The sequence below is a fragment of the Protobothrops mucrosquamatus genome, unplaced genomic scaffold (assembly GCF_001527695.2).
Source record: "Protobothrops mucrosquamatus isolate PMUCROS unplaced genomic scaffold, P.Mucros_1.0 scaffold166, whole genome shotgun sequence".
NCBI lineage: Eukaryota > Metazoa > Chordata > Lepidosauria > Squamata > Viperidae > Protobothrops > Protobothrops mucrosquamatus.
This window is the reverse complement of record NW_015386528.1, coordinates 1202919-1224328: the sequence shown is the minus strand read 5'-3', so window position 1 is coordinate 1224328 and position 21410 is coordinate 1202919. Positions and strand designations below refer to the sequence as shown.

General features: G+C 39.2%; 1 protein-coding gene across 1 annotated transcript in view; it reads right to left on the bottom strand.

Annotated features, from left to right (window-relative positions):
• Positions 1 to 21410, bottom strand: part of PLCB4 (phospholipase C beta 4) — a 170995-nt gene that overhangs the window by 14148 nt on the left and 135437 nt on the right. The window contains exons 23-32 of the mRNA XM_015813546.1: positions 19578 to 19629; positions 16136 to 16238; positions 15530 to 15694; positions 9778 to 9982; positions 7346 to 7434; positions 4975 to 5125; positions 4698 to 4747; positions 3971 to 4036; positions 1545 to 1660; positions 126 to 201 (exon numbers count right to left, since the gene is read on the bottom strand). Of these exons, the coding sequence (XP_015669032.1) occupies positions 126 to 201; positions 1545 to 1660; positions 3971 to 4036; positions 4698 to 4747; positions 4975 to 5125; positions 7346 to 7434; positions 9778 to 9982; positions 15530 to 15694; positions 16136 to 16238; positions 19578 to 19629 (1073 nt within the window). The remainder of the gene's footprint in view (positions 1 to 125; positions 202 to 1544; positions 1661 to 3970; positions 4037 to 4697; positions 4748 to 4974; positions 5126 to 7345; positions 7435 to 9777; positions 9983 to 15529; positions 15695 to 16135; positions 16239 to 19577; positions 19630 to 21410) is intronic.

Genomic DNA, 21410 nt, shown 5'->3' with positions numbered 1-21410 from the left:
ACCTGCAGTCTTTGTTCTTATTTCCTGGAGAACAAAACATATTTCTGACTTCTAGAAACGACTCTCTCACTATATGACAGTCATGTACTTAAAGACATTGTTAAATGGGCTACTTTTGCTCTTACCTTTGATTTATGATCAGATGTTAACATCTGAACTTTACATTCTGTTTCTTTTTTCATCTCAAGACAATTTTTTCCTCTAAACAAAAATAAAACAGAACTATTTCAAGTAAGCATTTCAAATTATTTTTTTCAAAGAAACCTCAGAAGATGAACCAAAGCTTGAAAAATGCTTATAAATGTAAGTTGGGTCTGCCACCATTATGAAGGTTTTCAAGAAAAGAATGGACAAGCATTTATCTGTGGAAGTATAAGAACCCTGCCTTGGTCAGGGATCTGGTCCCAGTTGTGGGTGTAGGTTTAGGGCAATCTGTACAAGTATTAATAAGCATCCATATTTATTTTAACACATAAGAGTATTTGAAAACATACATCCTGAGCATCTAACACAACACTTTAAACAATCTTTCTAATTCATCCCATAAAGAGAACTGCAAATGGAGGTAACCCTATCTGGTGCTTTCACTCCATAATGTGTAGTTCTGGGATCAGCAGCTTTTTCAGATTTATTGTGAGATATTCTATACGGTGAGATATGATGCAGATGTATTGTTGCAGCAACGATGATGATAGTGATGGTGATGTATGATCCAAATCTTGAAAGGGTGTTGACTATTGCAAGATTTTGGCATCCTCACCTCGTATCTTACAAAATCCCAGGGAGCAATATTAAAATCACATCTTGATCTTGTTGTATTTCAGCAATTTAATTTTAAAGCTTCTGGCTGCCCACCACAGCTTTACTCATATTATTAGTCTGGTGTTTCCTCTACCAGAAAGAATCCAGGCAAGTCATGCTAATTTTGATGAGAGGAAGCATTGCCTTTATAGTGTCCACACAAAAAAAGTGCTGAAGCAGATTTTTGTTTTTTCAATTAATATTCAGATGTTGACCTGATCAGTTAACCTGCTTAGACCAATGAAGCTTACATGAAAAGAACACTATCCATTGGCAACTACACTTCATACTGTATTCCATAAGCTTTAAATACATTATCAGAACTATTTGCGTCAACAGAACCAAAAGACACTTGATGAGATGTTGGTTTCCATATGAAGACAGACATATGAGCAAATGTGTACCGGCTTTTATTATGTGTAACTTGGGTTTTTTTTTTTTGTTAGCTTTCATGTGATGAGGATCTAAATATTCCATTGAGGTCAATGTAATGATTTTATAGATAAATTACTAATAATCTCCCCACGTGTATTTTCCCTCTTAAAAGAATGTGCCATTTTTAAATTTTTTAATCTGAACCGAATCTGCAAGACCTTTTGAGCCCCTTCCTTCCCTGGGGATCCCCACAATTAGAATACGTCTCAAGTACAACAGTACTTTGTTCCATCTCTCAAGGTACATGAATGGAACTATACTCTTCATTCTTGCCATCAAAAAATGTTGCTTTTTAAACAGGGCCATACCCTTTTTTCCTGATTGCCTTCTCAAGGAGTTTCTCATAAGCTAGCTTCTCTTTGTCATACTGGGCTACCATTTTGTCAACTTGTGTACAGTGTAACTTCTGCATGATGCTGTGCTCCTGCAGTGGGGGAAAAAAGGCACATTAGGCTACAATCTGAGTAGCAAGGCATTTAGATATTTGTGTTTCCACAGAAAAAGAGAGAGAGAAAAAAAACACACAAACCCTCACTACAACATCTTTCAAAATGTTTCAAAATGGCACAAACACCTTTTTTATTCTATCAGGCTCCTAAATCAACAAACTCTCCTGAATGGGATTGTTATCTGAAGCAACTTCTTTCCCTATTTGCCTTGGACAGGGGTAGGCAACCTTGGCTCTTTTATGACTCGTGGACTTCAACTCCCAGAATTCCTGAGCCAGCCAGCCAAGTCCACAAGTCATAAAAGAGCCAAGGTTGCCTACCCCTGGGCCCTTGGCATACCTTCCCTTCCTTCTCTTCCTCTACCTGGGTATTTGCAACTTTCAGAACTCACAACTGTTGCTAAGCAACCAAGGCTATTGTGTAAATAGTAAATGCAAAACAAGTGTTTTCTTTTTCAACCCCTAAGTTGTTTTTATTGCCTGGGAAGTACAACATCATTCCAATGAAACCTCTTTGTACCCCTTCCTTTGACATTTCAGAAATTTAAACATTGCTGCAGGACAATGGTAGCCATATGCCCAAATATTTGTTCCAAACTCTTGAATAAACATGCATAGGATGGCACTGAAAAAAGGATACTGCAAAGAACCCAGAGAGAAAGGAATGAATTTTCTATTTTTGAAAGGAAGTTGTAAAAGTTAAAACGGAATTTAAAACAGGTTGAGACTCCCTAGAAATCACTTATGAATCACTTTTTGTTTAAATTACCAATACTCAGATATTAATTTTTTTTTCTTGCGTTCTGATTTGAAGCACCAGGGATGTGCTCAGAATGGCCATTTTTACTTTTTCTAGATTGAAACAAAAGGCTGCACGTTTTGAAAGTCTGTTCCGAACAGAATATACTATACAGCGTTGGACAAAATATATTGTTTTCAATATAGCTTTTAATGTTCCCAGGGCAGCAGTGACAACATAGTGCAGAGCGGCCAAAAAGGCAAAGATGTGGGGAAGCTGAGATGAGCATACCAGGGTGGGAGAAGTGTGAGGATCTCATCTAATGAGAGTGCGGTCCTGGCCTAACAATTGCAACATTAGGACTACAGAAAGTGATGGTGTGGTCATGGGATGTTTCACCTAATAACCACTTCACTTAGTTGTGGTTGTTCAGCAAAAACTATCTGTACTGCTTTGTGGTTAGGCTTTCAAGGTGAAAATGCGCTTTGTTTACCTGGGGAATTTTGTTGACATAGAAGTACATTTATAATTGGCCATGGGCAGTGCAAAAAATTAATCCACTGCTACTGTTTATTTGTGGAGTTCAGTCCTCCAGGTAGTTGTGGCAGCAGACAAGGCTGCTGAAAGGTAGTTAAAGGCTGCTTTCATTGTCTACTATAGGGATTTTAAAATATTTTTAATGTTTTAAAAAATAGATGGCATCTTTGTCCTAGTTAAGTGGCAGACAGCTCCCAGAATGGACTGTTAGTCCAGCTCTGTCTGTGTTTCTAAGATGAAAGGAAAGGCAGGGCAGGTCTCAAGTTCCCAACCACAGAATCCTTGAAACAGATTGACTTGTTGCTCCATTGGAATGCAAGAATACTTGAAGCACTTTGAATTTTGTTCTATTGGAATATGGGATACTTCTTCTTCTTCTTGTGCCATATCCGTTATGGGACGTTGGCGATCATGTTGGCGATCCTGTTTTTATCAGCAGCCGCACGAAAAAGTGCTGCTGAGTTGTTCACAATAGGACTTTTTAATGCTGTGTTTGGAGCAAAATGCCCCCCCCATTTCATATATCTAGAAAGTATATTAGATTTCTAGGCGCAGTTTTTAATTTCTAATTATTTTTGGAAAAGGAAGAATAAAACACTCTTACTCTGTGCTGATGGATGCTGAAGGTAATTACCTACATATACTCTCAGTGCTTGTATTCAAAATGAATTCCTGATTCAGAACTTTTGAAATGTTATGCATGCCTTTTGCACTAGGCTACTGTTGGTCGCTCTTAAGTTATGTAATTACAAATCAAATATTTTTGGTTAAATATCTAATCGTCATTAGCTTAGCCTAAGGGTCAGAGAAGTAGAAGTCATGTACTGCTTCTTAAATTTCTTCTGGAGAACAGAGTAATGTTCCATAGAGTGATGCTATCTATGAAAACAGAAGCATACTTAAGAACCAGTGGCACACATTATTTTAATTAATGCTTTTGCAAAGACTCATACTCCATTTAAAATTTTAAGTACCCCAGCTCTGGAAAGGGAAAACAAAAGATATCCTACCTTGGCATGCCTCTTCTTCAAAGCAGTCAGCTCTTTTTGCTGTTTTTTCAAATGCTTTATATATGCCTGTTCCCCATTAAAAAAAAATGTTTTAAAACACCTAAACCAGAAAGTCTTGAAAACAGTTGTCTTGATTTCAAAACTGACTCTGCACAATGCATAAAGCCAAAATTTTCGAAACCATGATTTACTTTAAGCCAGGTTTTCAGAAAGTGTTAAACCATATGAGAGTCACTCAGGACAGCGAGATGGGCAGCATATAAATTAAATAAACGAACAAACAAAGAAACCAAAACCAAGAAATTACATTTTGGCTTTGAATGATGTGCAGAGCAATTCAAAACTCATTACATCTTTAGCAGGTTTTGAAAAATGGGGGAAACCAAGTTGTTATCTTTGAGCAATATGCAGAGATTTCATATAAATTCCTGTGGGCTGAGACTTAACGATAATGGAAATCTTTCTTTTCTGCCTTGCTATTTTACAGTCATTCTAGAATTCACTCTATAATGTGGGAGAAAAATGAAAAGCAAAGCGTCAGGCACTAGATCCTAAGTGCTCTTAACCACTTCTTCCTTTATCAGTTTAAAAGGCTTCCCTAGAGTAAACTGAAAACCCTTAATGGATTAAAGGCCAAGTAAAATGAAGTCTTATTCTTATTTAATTATTTAATAAGGATACTTGGATTTTCAACCGCACAGGAAAATATCAGAAAACACAGATTTACCTTCATCTGTTTTAAGTCTTCTATCTTGATTTGAGGAATAAGATCTATACCTTAAAAATGGAGAGGAAAAACAAGAGAATGGGCATATTTTCAGTATTGTTACTTACTCTAATGTCACTTCATTGAACTATATACACTTGCTGAAAAGATATCCAGATTATTACAAAGGAAAATAAATATTTTCCCTTAACGCTTCTTAGGTACTCTTACTATCTATCAGGCGAAACATGATACAGCGGGAAATCTGAATGCAGTAGTCCTCTAGATGGTTGCTTACCTTTCTTAATTTCTGCACCAGGTCCTGTACTGGAAATGGGATTTGATCTGACTTCAGAGCTGGTCTGAGGAGTAACATTTACTTTAGCATTATTAGTTTTCCCCTTCTTATCATTCTTCGATGTGTCATTTGGAACATCAGCGATGTCACTCTGCAAGAAATAAGGCCTTTTTTAAAAAAACATACCATGGACAAATCTGGAAGGACCAGGATGAAAGATTGCCAGCAGCCAGTGAAACTGAAACATAAACCAGGTGTCTAAGGGCAGGGTGCAAGAAGTCTAGTGTCATAGCACATGGCTGTCATTGATACATCTTCACAATCATAATAACTGGGCCATCTTATTCCCTTTGTACCATTAGTGCTATGCAAAGGACAGTCAAGCAATGTTATGTGTTTCCCTCTTGTTTGCACTAACTGGCTACAACTTCTTTCTCCCCACATATAAAATTCCACTTAATAAGAGCACAGCTGGGAAAGGTAGAACAGCAATTACAATCAAAAGCAGACTAATCAGAGGAACAGCTGGACCAGGCCTCTTACTAAAGGGCAGGGGAGACTAACAATAGCACAAAGGCTTGACTTTTTAAAGTGTGTTCTCTTCCTGTAGTAGCTGTAGTCTACCAACTAGTACTGTGATTAGAGAAGATGAGGCGGCCCAAGAAGAGCAGATGGTGGTTGCCATGAGCAGGTGGGAAACTCAGTGGTGAGAATCAGCCAGAGGGAGAGGACTACCTTATCCTGAGTCCAGGTTTACAACATCACCAGCCAACATGTTCTGAAGTAGATATTCTGCTGCCAAGGAATCATTTGATCTTGAGCCTAAAGATTCCTGCTGTATTTTTTGCACCGACTACAAGGCTCAGTCCATCAAGGGCCGGGATGCTGTATGTCTTGTGTAGGGGATGCTTAACACCAATCGAGGCATTATCCAAGAATCCTTGCTACTATTGGTAATAATAGAGAACTTAAGCTAACTAGAGGGCACCCACTATCAAACAGAATGGTGTGTGTGTGCGCGCGTGTGTGTATTCACATTTCAAAATTGCCCATCTCCCTCAAATAGGTCACTTAAGAGTGGCTGAAGAAATTATTAGCAGGCAAACAATAGGCAAATAAAACAACAATCTATTGCTAAAGTTCAGGGTATAATATAATAATAATAAAGTTGGAAGGGACTTTGGAGGTCATCTAGTCCAACCCCCTGCTCAGGCAGGAAACCCTATACCATTTCAAACAAATGGCTGTCCAATCTCTTCTTAAAAACTTCCAGTGTTGGAGCATTCACCGCTTCTGGAGGCAGGTTGTTCCACTGGTTAATTGTTCTAACTGTCAGGAAGTTTCTCCTTAGTTCTAGGTTGCTTCTCTCCTTGATTAGTTTCCATCCGTTGCTTCTCGTCCTGCCTTTAGGTGCTTTGGGGAATAGCTTGACTCCCTCTTCTTTGTGGCAGCCCCTGAGATATTGGAACATTGCCATCATGTCCCCCCCTCATCCTTCTCTTTATTAAACTATTAATGGAATTCTCAGGAGTTTGAAACAGGTTCTCATGTACTTAAAATTAGCAAAATGACAAATATATTATATATGTAAAAGATAAAGCATAAAACAATAACAAGAGGACAGATCTGGTCATCAATAACAAAGCATCCTGTACCCAATAAAGGGCTCCAACACCCTAAGTTACTGTAAAAGGAGAGATTGGAAATTATTTGGTAGCATTTCTGAAAACTATTTTTATTTTAAGGTACAAGCTCCCTTCATCAGAGTGGCCTTACTGAAAGGATTAAATTACATAGGGATGGAGAGGAGTAGCGAGAGGGAAGACATGGTAATAATGCAGGTGAAGGTTCTATGGGGGACAGATTACAAGCGCCTTATCAGTTAACGCTTGTAATGCGTAAAAAACTCACTGTGTTTGTTCTAAACATCTGAAAGACTGAATTTTATTTGGTGGTGGTGGTGGTAATCCCCAAATTGCTACTTTGAGATATGTCCTGGAAAGCTAAAATACTTTGCTATAACTCTGTCCTTGATAACTCTGATATATTAAATTTGCATTTCTTAGTTCTTTTATGCAAAGTCTCTCCTGTGTGTCCTATGTAGAATCCAGAGTAATATTGCTGGAACACAATGGCATAAAGTAGATTACAGGAAGAGCACCAGAAGTTGCCTCCAGCCATCTCCTTTGAAACTTACCTTCTAAACTCCTGATAATATAAGTAATGTTTAATTTTAGCCATGGTGGAGCAACAGAAAAGCTAGCCAATGTTGGCTGTCACTCTAATATTTTAAATATTCTGCTAAAAGAGGCTTCTAGAAAAAAAAATATGCAAATCAATTCCATATCCAAGGTTAATTTGTCCTCCTTACCGTTTCAATTCCCATAGCTCTCATCTGGTCTGCTCTTTTCTCCATGACAGATAAAAATTTCTTTGGATCTGACAAGGCATCCACAATATCTAAAAAGGAATTTAAATAAATAAAGCTATTTTCAACTCCAGATCCCTTTAAAGCCCATCACATAATTCCTACAAACGGCTCTGCTTAATTTTATCATGCATTACTGTCTCCCTAATCGTGAGAAGTGATAAAATGGAAAGTCTTCATAAATCTAAGAGATGCAGAAGCATAGGGTCTGTAACAGGTTCCATCAGCTTAAGAGAAATAATATGAAAAAAAAATAAGGTGCACAGAAACACACTCCCACAGCTCTTCATTATGCTAGGGAGACAATTTGTTCTGAGCCCTACTATATATTGTATACGTGTGTTTGTGGGTGTCCATGTGAGTGTGTATGTGTGAGAGCATATATGTACAGACACCCCCAAGATCTTGCTTTCTTCATATGTGGAAAGGCCAAATACTGCATTTGCAAGATAAAGTAATTCTTCTCCCCATGTCAGAATATTTATCAGGGAATTATGTACTTTGCTGGACCTCTCTCTGACATTTCATCTCTAGAGGCTTTGTAAAATGCTCTCGTTTTTTTTTATTAAAAAAAACAATAGTCACAAAAACTTCACACAAAACCTCTTACTACAAATGCGTGCACCATCTTGCAATAATTCCAGAAATATGCCCAACAGTCTACACCAGTGGTTCTCAACCCTTTTAATGCCGCGACCCCCAACCGGTCGTAAATCAAGGACTAAACCGGTCGTAAGTCGAGGACTAAACCGGTCGTAAGTCGAGGACTAAGCCGGTCATAAATCGAGGACTACCCAACCGGTCGTAAGTCGAGGACTTTCCCTGCCCGGGAGCGCCACACATGCGTGGTTCTGCCCCCTGCGCCAGCCGAGGCATAGCTGGCAAGCGGCAGAGACGGAGCAGGCCAACCACCAGCTGGCCCAGCTCAAGGGAGGTAAGGCACCCGCCGGAAAAGGGAAAAAAAATGGCGGACAGCCTTGCATGGCGACCCCCGTGAAATGGTCGATCGACCCCAAATGGGGTCGCGACCCATAGGTTGAGAACCGCTGGTCTACACGCTATTCAAATCTTATTTCAATACACACAATCACAACATTATAGATAGAAGTAAAACAAAACCTACTTGAATTTTATTGGGGGCAGAAGAATAGTAACTTTAGGCTCGGTTCTGTTTAATACCATCCTATCATGCTGTTGTCCAAAGAGATCATCAGCCCCCTTTTTCACTTTGCTTTCTAAAAAAATAGCTACCTTGAAGAACCAGGCATTGAGCAGACAGGGGTGGAGGGTTTTTTTCTCATTAAGTTCACCATTATAAGAGACAAGGTAAAATGAGTGTTTCCAAACTGAGCCTTGGTGGCTATTATACTAAGCTATCCTGGATCCTTGGACTTGGGGAAAGAACGAGATAAAAGAATGTCTGAGAGTCAGAGAAATGGATAGACCATTCATTTTCATTTTTCCAGAAAGATGAAAAATTCCTCAACAATTTCTCAAGGACAAGATTTCCCTATATTGGTGACATTCGTACCATTACTTAAAAAAAAAAAAGCCAGGATATGTCTTTCCTTGGTTTAATGAAACATGGGAAGCCCTGGAGGTTAGAGATCACCAAACAGTATTTTATCAATTGACTTAATGCCATCTGACAATGATAATCTTTCCAATTGCAGATCAAATTGAGACCAATCATAACTGTCAAAGGAATGCATTCCTAGCTTAGGAGCATTATTCATTCATTCATTCAATTTGTATGGCCACCCATCTCAAACAAGTAGCAAACAGGCAATATAGGCAAATTCCATTTCCCACATGCCAAAAAGCTTCTGTAAATGGGAAGCATGCCTCTTAGAAAGGGATCCTATCTTTCATTTCCAACTTCAATCTGCAAAAAGGATTACTCTGCACTCATTGCATTGGGACTGGGGAAAAAATGTGATAAATTTCCAGGTCCATTGCAAACCTTTTCCATAATAAGAAATATTCAAGACTCTTGGATGGTTGGGTAATTACAGTCATGGGGACAAGGGTTATAGTAGCTGCACGAAATATATAAAGCAGATGGAACTACTTCGCATCTTAAGCTGAGCTAAGATACTCTGCTGGAAAGTTGGGGAGGATGACAGAGTGTATGTATGTGTGAGTCTGAATTTTTAAAGCATGTTATGCTGATTTTAATACTTGCATAAAGTTTCTGTGATCTTCCCACCTCAATAGGTCATTACATGCATTATCCATTTTTGCTAGCCCGGCTGAAAGGTACAGAAAGCGGGCTGAGGACTGATAGGGCCGAGTTTTTGAATTGTGCGGCAAAACTATCCATGATCCTTCCCAATTAATTTGCTCCAAATAAAAGATATGACTGATGCATTTACCTCCAAAACCATCAGGCACGTAAGTTTTAAGTACAATGTTGCAGAAAACCGTTGGCAGAGACAAGGGCTTGTTGCCTTCATTTCGAAGGGAAATGTGTCGATAGCCTGCCTGAAGCCCATCCAGTGGCAATATCCTTTGACCAATCAACCTGTTGTTGTCATCATAAACTGCTATCCTCAAGACCGCAAGATCTGGTAGAATCACCTAAGAAACCCCAGAATAAAGGTGGTTATTCAGGTTCATCAGAGAGCACATTCCTACTTTGTAATTGTTGAAGAAATCCAGCAACCCCATCTGGAACCAGGTTCTAACGGATCACCCCATAGGGATGTTTGATTACATATTTACAATATCATTAGGCTTTCTTGAACAACACCTTTGGTGGCGCTATGTGTTAATGTTACACAGAATATATTAGTAGTGGATATTGATTTATGCCTCTAAAAATAGCCAATCAACGTTATTTAATTCTGTTAAGTTTGCTTTTCTTTCTAAAAAGAAAAACTCCAGAAGTTTGGAGGAATAAAAATAAATAGAAAGTGATTAGAATAAATGAATCTTCAAAAGACGGAGGCTACTTTGGTCTGATGAGTACTCAGTACTATTCTGGTAGCACAGGGTTGCTTTCTCCAAAGAGGTCCCCATTCTGTTCTCCAAAATATCTACATTTTATTAGCTATGCAATTCATCTGTGTCATGCACGCTGACAGAAATATAATCTTTGATGGACGAAAACACTATTTTCTTCCTTAGCAGGCAAAACCAGTCTGAAGGATTCTCATGCAGGAAAGAGATAGTGTTCCAATAGAAGAGAATAGGTTGAACTGTGGAGTCCTTAGTGCTCTCTGAACTTGGTTGTTAGCTTGCAGACATTTCATTACCTAACTAGGTAATACCATCAGTGCTAGGAGTGTGGGGTTTGCTCCTTGTTTATATAGTAGCAGGAGGAAACAAAAAGACCAGAACACATCCTCTAGTAGTCAATATGCAGATAAGCAGGGAATAACACCAGGCAAATGACCAAACAGATATACCCTAATCAAGGAACTACCAAGCAGAAAACCACACCTCCACCAACAATGGCAGGGCAAGCTACTGCACATGAACAAGAAGCAAATTACACACTCACCAGCACTGATGAAGTTACCTAGGCGGGTAATAAAAAAGTCTGCAAGCAAACCTCAAGCTCATGGAGCACCAAGGACCCCATGAGGGATAATGTTTCTAACTATCAAATATTGTCCACATATAGAATTGGACCTTATTTATCAAATTTAGCTACCCACTCACAGGGAGACTCAGGCTTATCATGCGATTGGTGGGAAAACAGTGTATAAAGGTCCTCATAGTACTATACTAAAGGGTAGTACTTTTTAGATGGAATTGCAATCCTACTTTCCTCCCCAAATATTTACAGCCAACATTCTAAACTCTCTAATCCAAAAAAGATTAAGATAAAGTTATAAAGATAAGCGATCCCCAACTTTTGTTCCCAAATAAGGGGAAAAAAATTAGGAGGAATTTCCTTCTAAACATTGTGTGACTTCATCTAAACTAACAGCTAAAAGTGCTCATCTGTATGTGATTTTATAAAAGGTAACGTGTAGTTTTCACAGCATTTGTTCAAGTTGCAACAATAGTGATTGTAAGGAAGCTAAGTGGATATAGGTCTTTTCTATTTCTCAAATTTCAGAGGACAATGCAAACGAGTTAATCTTCTTTCCTCCAACGGATTCTACTAACAGAACCATTGCTTACTTGCCGAACAAAGTATGAAAATAAAAAAGAGCATTGCTTAACGCATTGTAACACCAGCATTCCATCAATGGAAGACAAGAAAATCATTTTTTTCTAGCTAATGCAGATAATTAGTGCTGGCATTGGAATCATAGCCTGGGTCCCTTCTGGCATCATTCCATAGCAAGAATGAGACATCTCAAAATACTTTAGTTAGAGCAAATGCAAAATTGTCTGAAGGAGGAAAAATTGGCAGTAGCCTCTGTCAAGACTGGATTGAACAATAATCTCAAGTTGCAGGTAAAATATCTTAAAGGATTAAAAAGATTTTTAAAGACACAAATATTAAACGTTATATTGAAATATTTCCTATCATAAGGCTCTTTAAAACTTTTTCCCTTAGAAGCTGCTATTTTCTATACTTTAAGTTATTCACACTTTATTTTTTGATATATACATTTCCAGAATATAAGCAGTCCCTTCTGCTGGCTGCCTGTTAAAGGAAAGTTTTTGAGTTCTGCAATTACAAAGGGCCCCAAAGGATTAGGCTATTATTTGGCAACTAGTAAGAAACATATCAACTAGCATACATAGTTAAATATAGCAAGACTGACCCAACATAAATATCAAAATATCATTATCACAATTGAGTAATAGCTCACAGAAGAATAACGACACAGAATATGTATTACAACAGTAGTTTTATTTTTTTAAAAAACAGGGGGACAATAAAACACCATTTACACATAACGCAGTCCTCGACGTACGACCACAATTGAGCCCAAAATTTATGTTGCTAAGTGAGACAGCTGTTAAGTGAATTTTGTCCCATTTTACAATCTTTCTTGCCACAGTTATTAAAAGTATCACTGTAGCTGTTAAGTTAATAACACAACTGATAAGCGAGTCTGACTTCCACCATTGACTTTGCTTGTCAGAAGGTCACAAATAGTGATCCCATGACTCCAGGACACTGCAACCGTCATAAATATGAGTCAATTGCCAAGTGTCTGAATTTTGATCACGTGACCACGGGGATGCTGCAACGGTTGCAAGTGTAAAAAATGGTCACAAGTCACCTTTTTCAGGGACGTTGTAACTTTGGTCACTAAATGAACTGTTGTAAGTCTAGGACTACCTGCACCTGCTAAGTATTTGCATGAGATTCATGCTACCTAAGTAGTTAATAATCCTAACTCTACCATATTACACAATTCTCCTGGCATGAAGCCCTCGGTCTGTGCAATTTTTCTGATATATTCCAAATGTTATTAGGTTAGCTATCAGTTGCATAAACCTTGGGTCATGCTACTGTGATGCTTTACATTTGCCATTAGCTCCCAACCGTAACTAAATTAGGCACGATACTAGCCAGAAAAATACATCACAAAGAAAAAATGCAGGTGACTGTTCTGCATTCTAGACAACAGAACAGGCAAAAGAATAGAAGACACTGTCAATGACGGCACCATTAATGGACACACTTCTGGATAAACTTTAGTTGACAAAAAATTTTTTAAAGTAGAATGGGATAGAAAAAAAACTAGACACCAGGGATTGCCCTTAAGAGTGAATCTGCATGTGCATTTTGACAAATCTTTATACGTAGCTTCAGGGGCGAATGATTATGTAGGTGCAAGCAGCATGGTGCAGCTTAACCATGTTTTGCTGAACTTGGCATTTCTTCAGAATGAAATGAGATCTGCGTGCTTGCATGGAAGATACACATTTGGAAAGTCCCCTTATTAAAAAAAAAAATCCCTTGCTGGGTTATTAACAAAATTAGACTAGATGCAGTGTTTCTCAACCTTGGCAACTTGAAGAGGTATGGACTTCAACTCCTAGAATTCCCCAGCCAGCTGTGCTGGCTGGGGAATTCTGGGAGTTGAAGTCCATACCTCTTCAATTTGCCAAGGTTGAGAAACACTGGACTAGAGGTTTTCCTCCTAGCTATTTTCATTTGCAAGACGCTCTTCTACAAAAGTAATAGCCACAATTAGCACCTCAACCATTTTGTCACAAGGTGGTACAGAAAGAGTACACACATGCCTTATAGGGACAAAAGTAAGAGAAGGTCCACTGAATCAGCCCCAAACTCTTCTTAGTTCAATATTCGCTTTTCCTGTTGATGTCTACAGGGAAGCCAGAAGACTGCAAATGATATGGAGAGGCTTACTGTCTGCAACACTACCAACAATACACAGGCCACACGGTTGCTAGCTGTCAATGACTTTGTCCTCCGTGAATGTTGCTTAATTTCCTTTTCAAACTATTTAATTTATTGGCCATCACCACATCTTGTGACAGCAGATTACAGTTCAATTGAGCATTGTGTGGAAAAAAAATCTCGAATGCCTTATGAACCTCCGATAGCATAGTACAGTGATGGCGAACCTTTTAGAGACCGAGTGCCCAAACTGCAACCCAAAACCCACTTATGCATCGTCGGGTGCCATGTGGGTGTGGCCCATTGGCTGGGTGTGGCCCATTGGCTGGGTGTGGCCAATTGGGTGGGCGTGGCTGTGGTGGTAACGGCAGACTGAGTGGGACTAAAAAGTTCAATCAATTAATTCCAACTTTGCAAGATCTTTTTTTTCCCCGCGAGAAGTTGAAATTGACTGATTGATTGAACCCTTTTTTTTTTTGCACACGGCGGCGGAGGCCTAAAGCGAAAAGGTTTTATAAAACCCAGCTGAAGGCCTAGGACTGGGGCGACGGCGCGCATGCCCACAGAGAGGGCTCTGAGTGCCGCCTCTGGCACCCATGCCATAGGTTCGCCACCACTGACATAGTATCATTAGATGACCCTAAGAGTAGAACTGAGTAAAGGAGAAAAACATCTCTAGCCACTTTCTCTGCACCAGGCAGAATTCTGCACATCTGTCGCCTCTGACTTGCCTTATTTCTAAGCTTTAAGACCTCCCCGATGCTGAAACCTCTCTTCAGAGAGAGGAAGAGTCTCTCCATTGTCATTTGGGTAGCCCTTTTTTGTTCTCTAGTTTTCAGAATGATGCATGACTTCCAAATTTGGATGTGTATTATTTTCGAGTCCTGTTTTCCTGATTCCAAACACAGATTTTGCCACTTTCACATAAGCCAAAATGTTCACATGAGCTTCCTGCATCATACCACCTTGTTCTGGCACAGACTTAAAAGCCGGGCCAAGAATACGCGATGTTCCTCCTGAAAACACAGCCCCTTGCAACTAGGATGATGGGAGCGTTTTGTAAAATGGCACAAGTAAACTCACCCCTAGAACTCCAAATGGTGTCTAGTGAACACTTGTGTGTGGAAGAGAGAAGAGATATACACGACGCAGACAGGACGAGGGAGCCAGCCTCAGATGCAGAGGCAGCACCCCCTGACTGAATCCACGTAATGACATTGACCTTAGCTTTGGATGCCGGGTCTCACCTGCCCTCTTGGCTGAAGGAACAGTGCAAGATAGGCAGGGCACTGCCAGGGCAGGGAAGAAGTTGTACTCTCCAAGGAAGGTAGAGGTATCCCCAGCTGGAGCTCATTCTGAGCAGACTGCATACCTGGAACACAGGCATAGCCATAGCCACGAGCGAGGCTGTTCCTCCAAGAGGGAGGAAGAAGAGGAGGAGGAGGAGGAAGAGCAGGAGGAGGAAGCAAGAAGAGGGAAAAGCCAAACAGAAAATAAAAATCATGTGACAGCTACAAGAGTTTCCGTTAAAAAATAATAATTCCAGATTTAGTTAACTCTATCCCATGACAAAAAGTGGTATCATGGTAGATGAAGGGAAAGCGCTAGCAAGACCTCCTTCTCCTAAATCAGCCTTCCCCAAACCATTATTTTACTGAAGTGATGTGCCTGCAATGCCCAGAATTGAAATTTCAGCTGAGCGTTTGGGGAGTGGTCAACTCAACGCTGTTGAGGGGACATCAGATTGGTGGGTCTCTTCCTAAAAGTTCCTTGTTTCGGGAAAAGTGTTGAGGCAAAGTGTTATTCATAAAACCTCAAAGGCATTTTCAGGCATCTGAAATACATACCTTTCGGAACACAAAGCACTCTTCGTTGTAAACAGGATTTAAGCCATTGTTCATCACCATCCGTGTTCGGAATTCCTTACGTATTGTATCAGTGGGAAGGCCATACATATCCACCTCTACGTAAGTACCAATTTTTTTGTCTGATAAAAATTGACCAGATATGACCTTGAAATGGAAGCATAAGAATGTTCAGTCCAATGAGAAATTCAATATAGTCAAGCGTATATCAATGTTTAGTGTTATTCATATGTATGAATATATATATATATTAATATATAAATAATAGGGTTGGAAGGGACCTTGGAGGTCTTCTAGTCCAACCCCCTGCTCAGGCAGGAAACCCTATACCAATTCAGACAAATGGCTGTCCAATCTCTTCTTTAAAACGTCCAGCGTTGGAGCATTCACAGCTTCTGGAGGCAGGTTGTTCCACTGGTTAATTGTTCTAAACTGTCAGGATATTTCTCCATAGTTCTAGGTTGCTTCTCTCCTTGATTAGTTTCCATCCAACCTGTGGCCCTTACTTTATATTTTAAAACAGCTTCAGGTATCTGAGGTCAAGTAGCGTATTTCAATCGTTCTTTTCTACACTGCGCAGCTTCCTACCTGCACTGAACAAGTCGCTGCTATAACACCGTCCACAGGAGTCTCAGAAAAAGGGTCAAATGTCCGATCAGGACGCCGCATGAAATCTGGTTTAAGAAGATAACTTAAAAAAAAATCAAAACGCACATGTTTAGATAAAACTACTTATGTTTCACTTTTAATCCCTTTTAAATTAAATACCATTATTATTAATAGTTCTCTTGCAAGTCATATGTAGAAAGCATATAATCAGCTGAAAATAAATCATGGAAGAGTATTGTTTTTAGAATGCATATCCAAGATAGAAAAACTAAATTTTACTCACTGAATGGTGAAAAAAACCCTACAGTAACCAGAATGAGATAATACATCGTATGAATTCATCATACCTGAAACATTTCCTTTAAGAAATTAAATTCAGCGTACACATTCAAAATTACATTAATTTAGGTAAGTAAACAAGTATGTGACAGGATTTTCTACCCAATGATTAGCTGAATAATTTAACCACTTCAATATGGTATAGATTTTTTTTCCTGCTGCACATTCTTTGGTTGGGCTGGGACTTTCACAGTACATCCATAAGACATGTGGCTATCTTCTGGGCTAAAGAATTTTAAAGCTAGAATCCATTTCAGTGTCAGCTGGTTTTTCCCTCCCTTTTTTGACATGAAAAAAGTATCCATCAAAACTTTTTCCAACCACTGGAACTGCCAAATGAGTCTTTTGTGGTGATGAGAACCCAAACTTGGTGAAAATTCTAATCGCCATGGCAATGATAATCATATAGCCTTTGGGACACAAAGGACTTTGTTGAAAGGAAGCCTGGCCATTTTGTCCAAGGCCTAATTTTTTTCTTCGGCCTAGACAAGGTGGGTGAGACTAACCTGCCCTGTACTGATTCAAGAGTTCAATGCAGACTTCTGATTGTACTGAATTCTGCTGAACAGCAAATGACAAAACAAAAAACAAACAAAAAAAATCCATCAGCTGCATCACAAGGAAATAAAGGTAGATCCTTAATATTCATAGTGGTTCTGTTCCACTATAAAATCATAAATTATGAAACTGCAAATAACCAGGCCATGAATCTGTGGGAAGGACAGGGTTAGTTTTTGGTCTGGTTAGTTTAGTTTACAGTCATTCTTTTCCTACTTCCTTCTTTCCTTTCTCTGCCAGTGTATAAAATGCATTTGTTCTATGTATACTAAACTCAGTGGGAAAATCCCAAGCCAAGAATATGAATCCCACTTCATAGTTCAGTTTCTTTTCCAGATCATTTCCGTAGTTTTTCACAAATTCAGTTATTTCCAATTCCCACACATTCTTTCCCACATTCGCATATAAAGATATACCATCTCTCTCTTTGGAAAATAGAGTATACACCCACAAAGTGATAGGCACAGAATTTTTTAATTACTCATAGTTATTTATCAAACTTATAGAGAGCAGCCATATCAGTATATTACTATATCACTCTCGGAGCAGCTCTGATAAACTTTCAAGAAACTTGGAAGCTTCTGTGTTGCCTTCTTTAATTTACTGGTAATTTAGTCAGTGAAGAAATTAGCACTCAGTTTGACATGGGACCTAAGTTATATTTTCAAGAATGTTACATTTAAAAAAAAAATGTTGCTCAAATTATTATCTGCATTAATAGATCTGCCTTTCTCACTTTGTTATATTCCAGGTTGGGATCTCTTTCCAAAAGACACAAAGGACAAAGTTACACTACATTTTGTATTTCTTTTGAAAGGTTTTTTTAAAAAATATTCTATATACCACAAACCTCTTAGGTCACAATTTCAACAAGTTTCAGTTAAATAAATAAACTAGCAGAGAAGATACAAGAGGTAACCTGAAATGCCCTGTTTGTAAGGTGACCAACCGTCCTCCTTTAGGGAGGACAGTCCTTCTTTTGTAAGTTCTGTCCTCCCTCGAAAAGTGTCCTCCTACATGTCCTCCTTTTCGATATTTGAAGACTAATCTGCAGGGCTTTTTTTTCCCTCATAAAACGCTCAGAACGGCGTTCCGGCACCTTTTTTTGATGTTTTTTTTTTTCAACTTTTGCATGAGCTGTGCTACTCCTGCTATTGGCTTTTGAAAGTCAATAGGAATTGCTGCTGAGCACGCCAAAACACCCGGCTGGCAAACTTTGCACATGCAAGTTGTCTGTATTATTGTTGCAATGAATAAAATGGTTCTTTTATTTACGATATTTTTTTCTTCAATTTATTCGTGTCCTCCTTTTTATTGTAAAAAAGTTGGTCACCTTACTGTTTGCAAGAAAATATCTCGGGTTTTTAAATGTACATCTCTGGGCATGTTGCAGCAGAAAGTACAGTGATATGATAAGGATCCTGATCTTTGAGAGAAGTTGCACATCTCTGGGGGGAAATGAATATCTGTGTGCCCAAATGGCACCTATCTAGCCTTATACAAGTTGTTCTGCCAGCATTCAGCTGGGAGTTTAGGTCAAAACTAGTTCAACGTTTGTATTGCAATTGATAGTATAGAATAGTATAGAATAACAGAGTTGGAAGGGACCTTGGAGGTCTTCTAGTCCAACCCCCTGCTCAGGCAGGAAACGCTACACCATTTCAGACAAATGGTTGTCCAGTCTCTTCTTAAAAACTTCCAGTGTTGGAGCACTCACAACTTCTGGAGGCAGGTTGTTCCACTGGTTAATTGTTCTAATTATCAGGAAATTTCTCCTTAGTTCTAGGTTGCTTCTCTCCTTGATTAGTTTACACATCCATTGCTTCTTGTCCTACCCTCAGGTGATTTGGAGAATAGCTTCTTTGTGACAACCCCTGAGATATTGGAACACTGCTATCATGTCACCCTTAGTCCTTCTTTTTATTAAACTAGACTTACCCAATAGCAGATACATCTTGAAGACAAAAGCTGCTTAATAATAATTTTAAAAAAATCTCAAGGAAAACTGATCTGTACTCCAAATCCCAAAACCTTGCACTTTAGGTGATCATCTTCAGCTGGAAACAATGGGGACTATTAGCCAAATAAGGGAGAGAGCAGAAGGGAAATTGAATTACTAGTAACAGGAAAAGCCTCCACATTCCAAATGGCCCGAATTTAGGTTTCTAAATCTAAATCTGCTAGACAGCTCTGATTTTCTACTCATAACAACATTTAATCTATTCATGAGTTAAAAAAAAAAAATCAAAGCTGCCTAGCAAATTTAGATTTAGAAATTTAAATTTGGGTGTTTGGGAATGTGGATATAAAAACTCTACTACCTTGTACCTTACCGCTTTATTTGCAAAATGTGGTTCCTTTTTTGCTGCTCACCCTCTCCTCCCCCTTCAGGGACAGATCTTCCAGCTTCTTTTCATAAAATATAACACCAGACTGAATTTCTACAGCCTGTTTTTCATTTACAGCACATAATTAAAAGTGACATTGTTCTATATAATGGCAGCTGTTAAACATTGTTACTTACCCACAAGACCCGTTATACTCAAATTTCCCCTGATTCAACTGCATTGCTAGATCTGTGAAGAGGTAAAAATAGTTTAAATTTTATTAGTGAGCAATACCTATCTGGACAGTCTTTTTAAACTAAAAAACACAATTTATCCGGGGCAGCCAGTTTAGTTTCAATTCCTTGAAAGCAAAGGACACGTTATCCTACTTCAGTAGAAAAATGCAAAATATATTCATCGTAAGTTGCTGGTCCTTCAATTTTTTTTGTGAAATATGAAATTCTAAAAGGGTGTAATTAAAAGACTGCCTCCTCTTTTCTATCATCTCTATCTCTCCACTCTGAAGATATGGATTTATTAAGTGAACAGGAACATTCTATTGACTAGGACAATGGTCAATATTGGACATGGTTGGTCATATTGGACTACAATATTGGATTAGCAATCCTTACACATCTGATCATTATTTTCCAATAAGAGTAAGGAGCCCTTCCGTTATGAAACATTGTTCAGTGATAGAACGTGACAGACCTCAAACCATCTTTCATATGGTGATAGTTAACATGGCTACTTTGTTGATTCTTCAGTGGATTCTAAATATCAACCCACAGATGTTTTTGGTGGAACCAAGTCACGAGGATGTATTTTCTATTGCCCTTCATGACAAACAACAAGCAAGACTTCCGGTGGCAGGCGACCTCGTCGGATGCAGCTGTTGCTGCCTCCCGCCTGTTTTTGCGTAAAAGCCGTTTTGACAGGTAGCATCATCTGTCAAACGGCTTGATACCTTTCCCCTGGGCATAAGGGGTTAGGTGAGCTGCCCGGGGTAGGAGTTGAGTTCCCGAGTCGTCCCATGTGGACGATGTAGGTGAGAACTCCTCCGGAGCCCTGAGGCTTCTCCGCGATCCAGGACGCCTTCGCTTTGGCGAAGCTAGAAGCCGCCGCCTCCGCTGCAACTTAAAGTGAACTGTGAGTTTTTCTTGGAAGCAGACGAACCGACCCTGGAAGTTTGCTTTTATTTGGGACTTTACTCTAACTTGGATACTAAGTTCTTCCCCGTACTTGAGATGGTTTGAGGGAAAGTGAACTTAAAATGGCGTTGGATTGATACTTTTTCAGCAAGAAGTGAAAGTGATTTCCGGTTTGGAACTTTTGCTACTTTTAACCGGCGTATTACTTGCTCTGGTTGAATGGCTTACAAGACTTTATTATAATTGGAAAGTGATTGCTAATATGGCTTTGAGAAAAACTGCGCCTTCGACTTTAAAACCGACTGCATCTCCGATGTCTCAGACACCTCAACAAACTTCTAAAATTTCCCACCCGCCACCTCTGCCATCTTCTTCACCCCCACCACCTTCTAGTAGAGAACTGCAGGACTTGATGTCCGGAACTATTAAACAAATGACTGAGATGTTTCAAGCGATGGATGCTAAAATGCAAGATAGATTTGATCAAGTATTACAGCAACAACAGGATTTATCACAGAAGCATGAGGATTTTTGTTTGAATGTGGCAACTGCTTTTCAAGATTTGGCTAAATACATAGATGCGGTGGCGGAAAGAGTTGAAGAGAATGAACAAAAAGCAGAAGTAAGTGACCATAGGCTTGAACTTGTAGAGGAGAGTCTGGAAAATGTTAAGGCTGATGTGTTAATTGCCCAATTTCGTGACATGGAGTTTGCAATTCGGATCCGGGGGCTGGCTGAGGATCCAAAGGAGAATTTGAGACAAGTAATTTCAGATGTACTTATGGATGTTTTGTCCTGCGGCCAGGAAATTTATTTGGAAATAGAACGTGTTTTTAGGATCAACTCGTGGATTGCTCGCCAAAAGAATTTGCCAAGGGA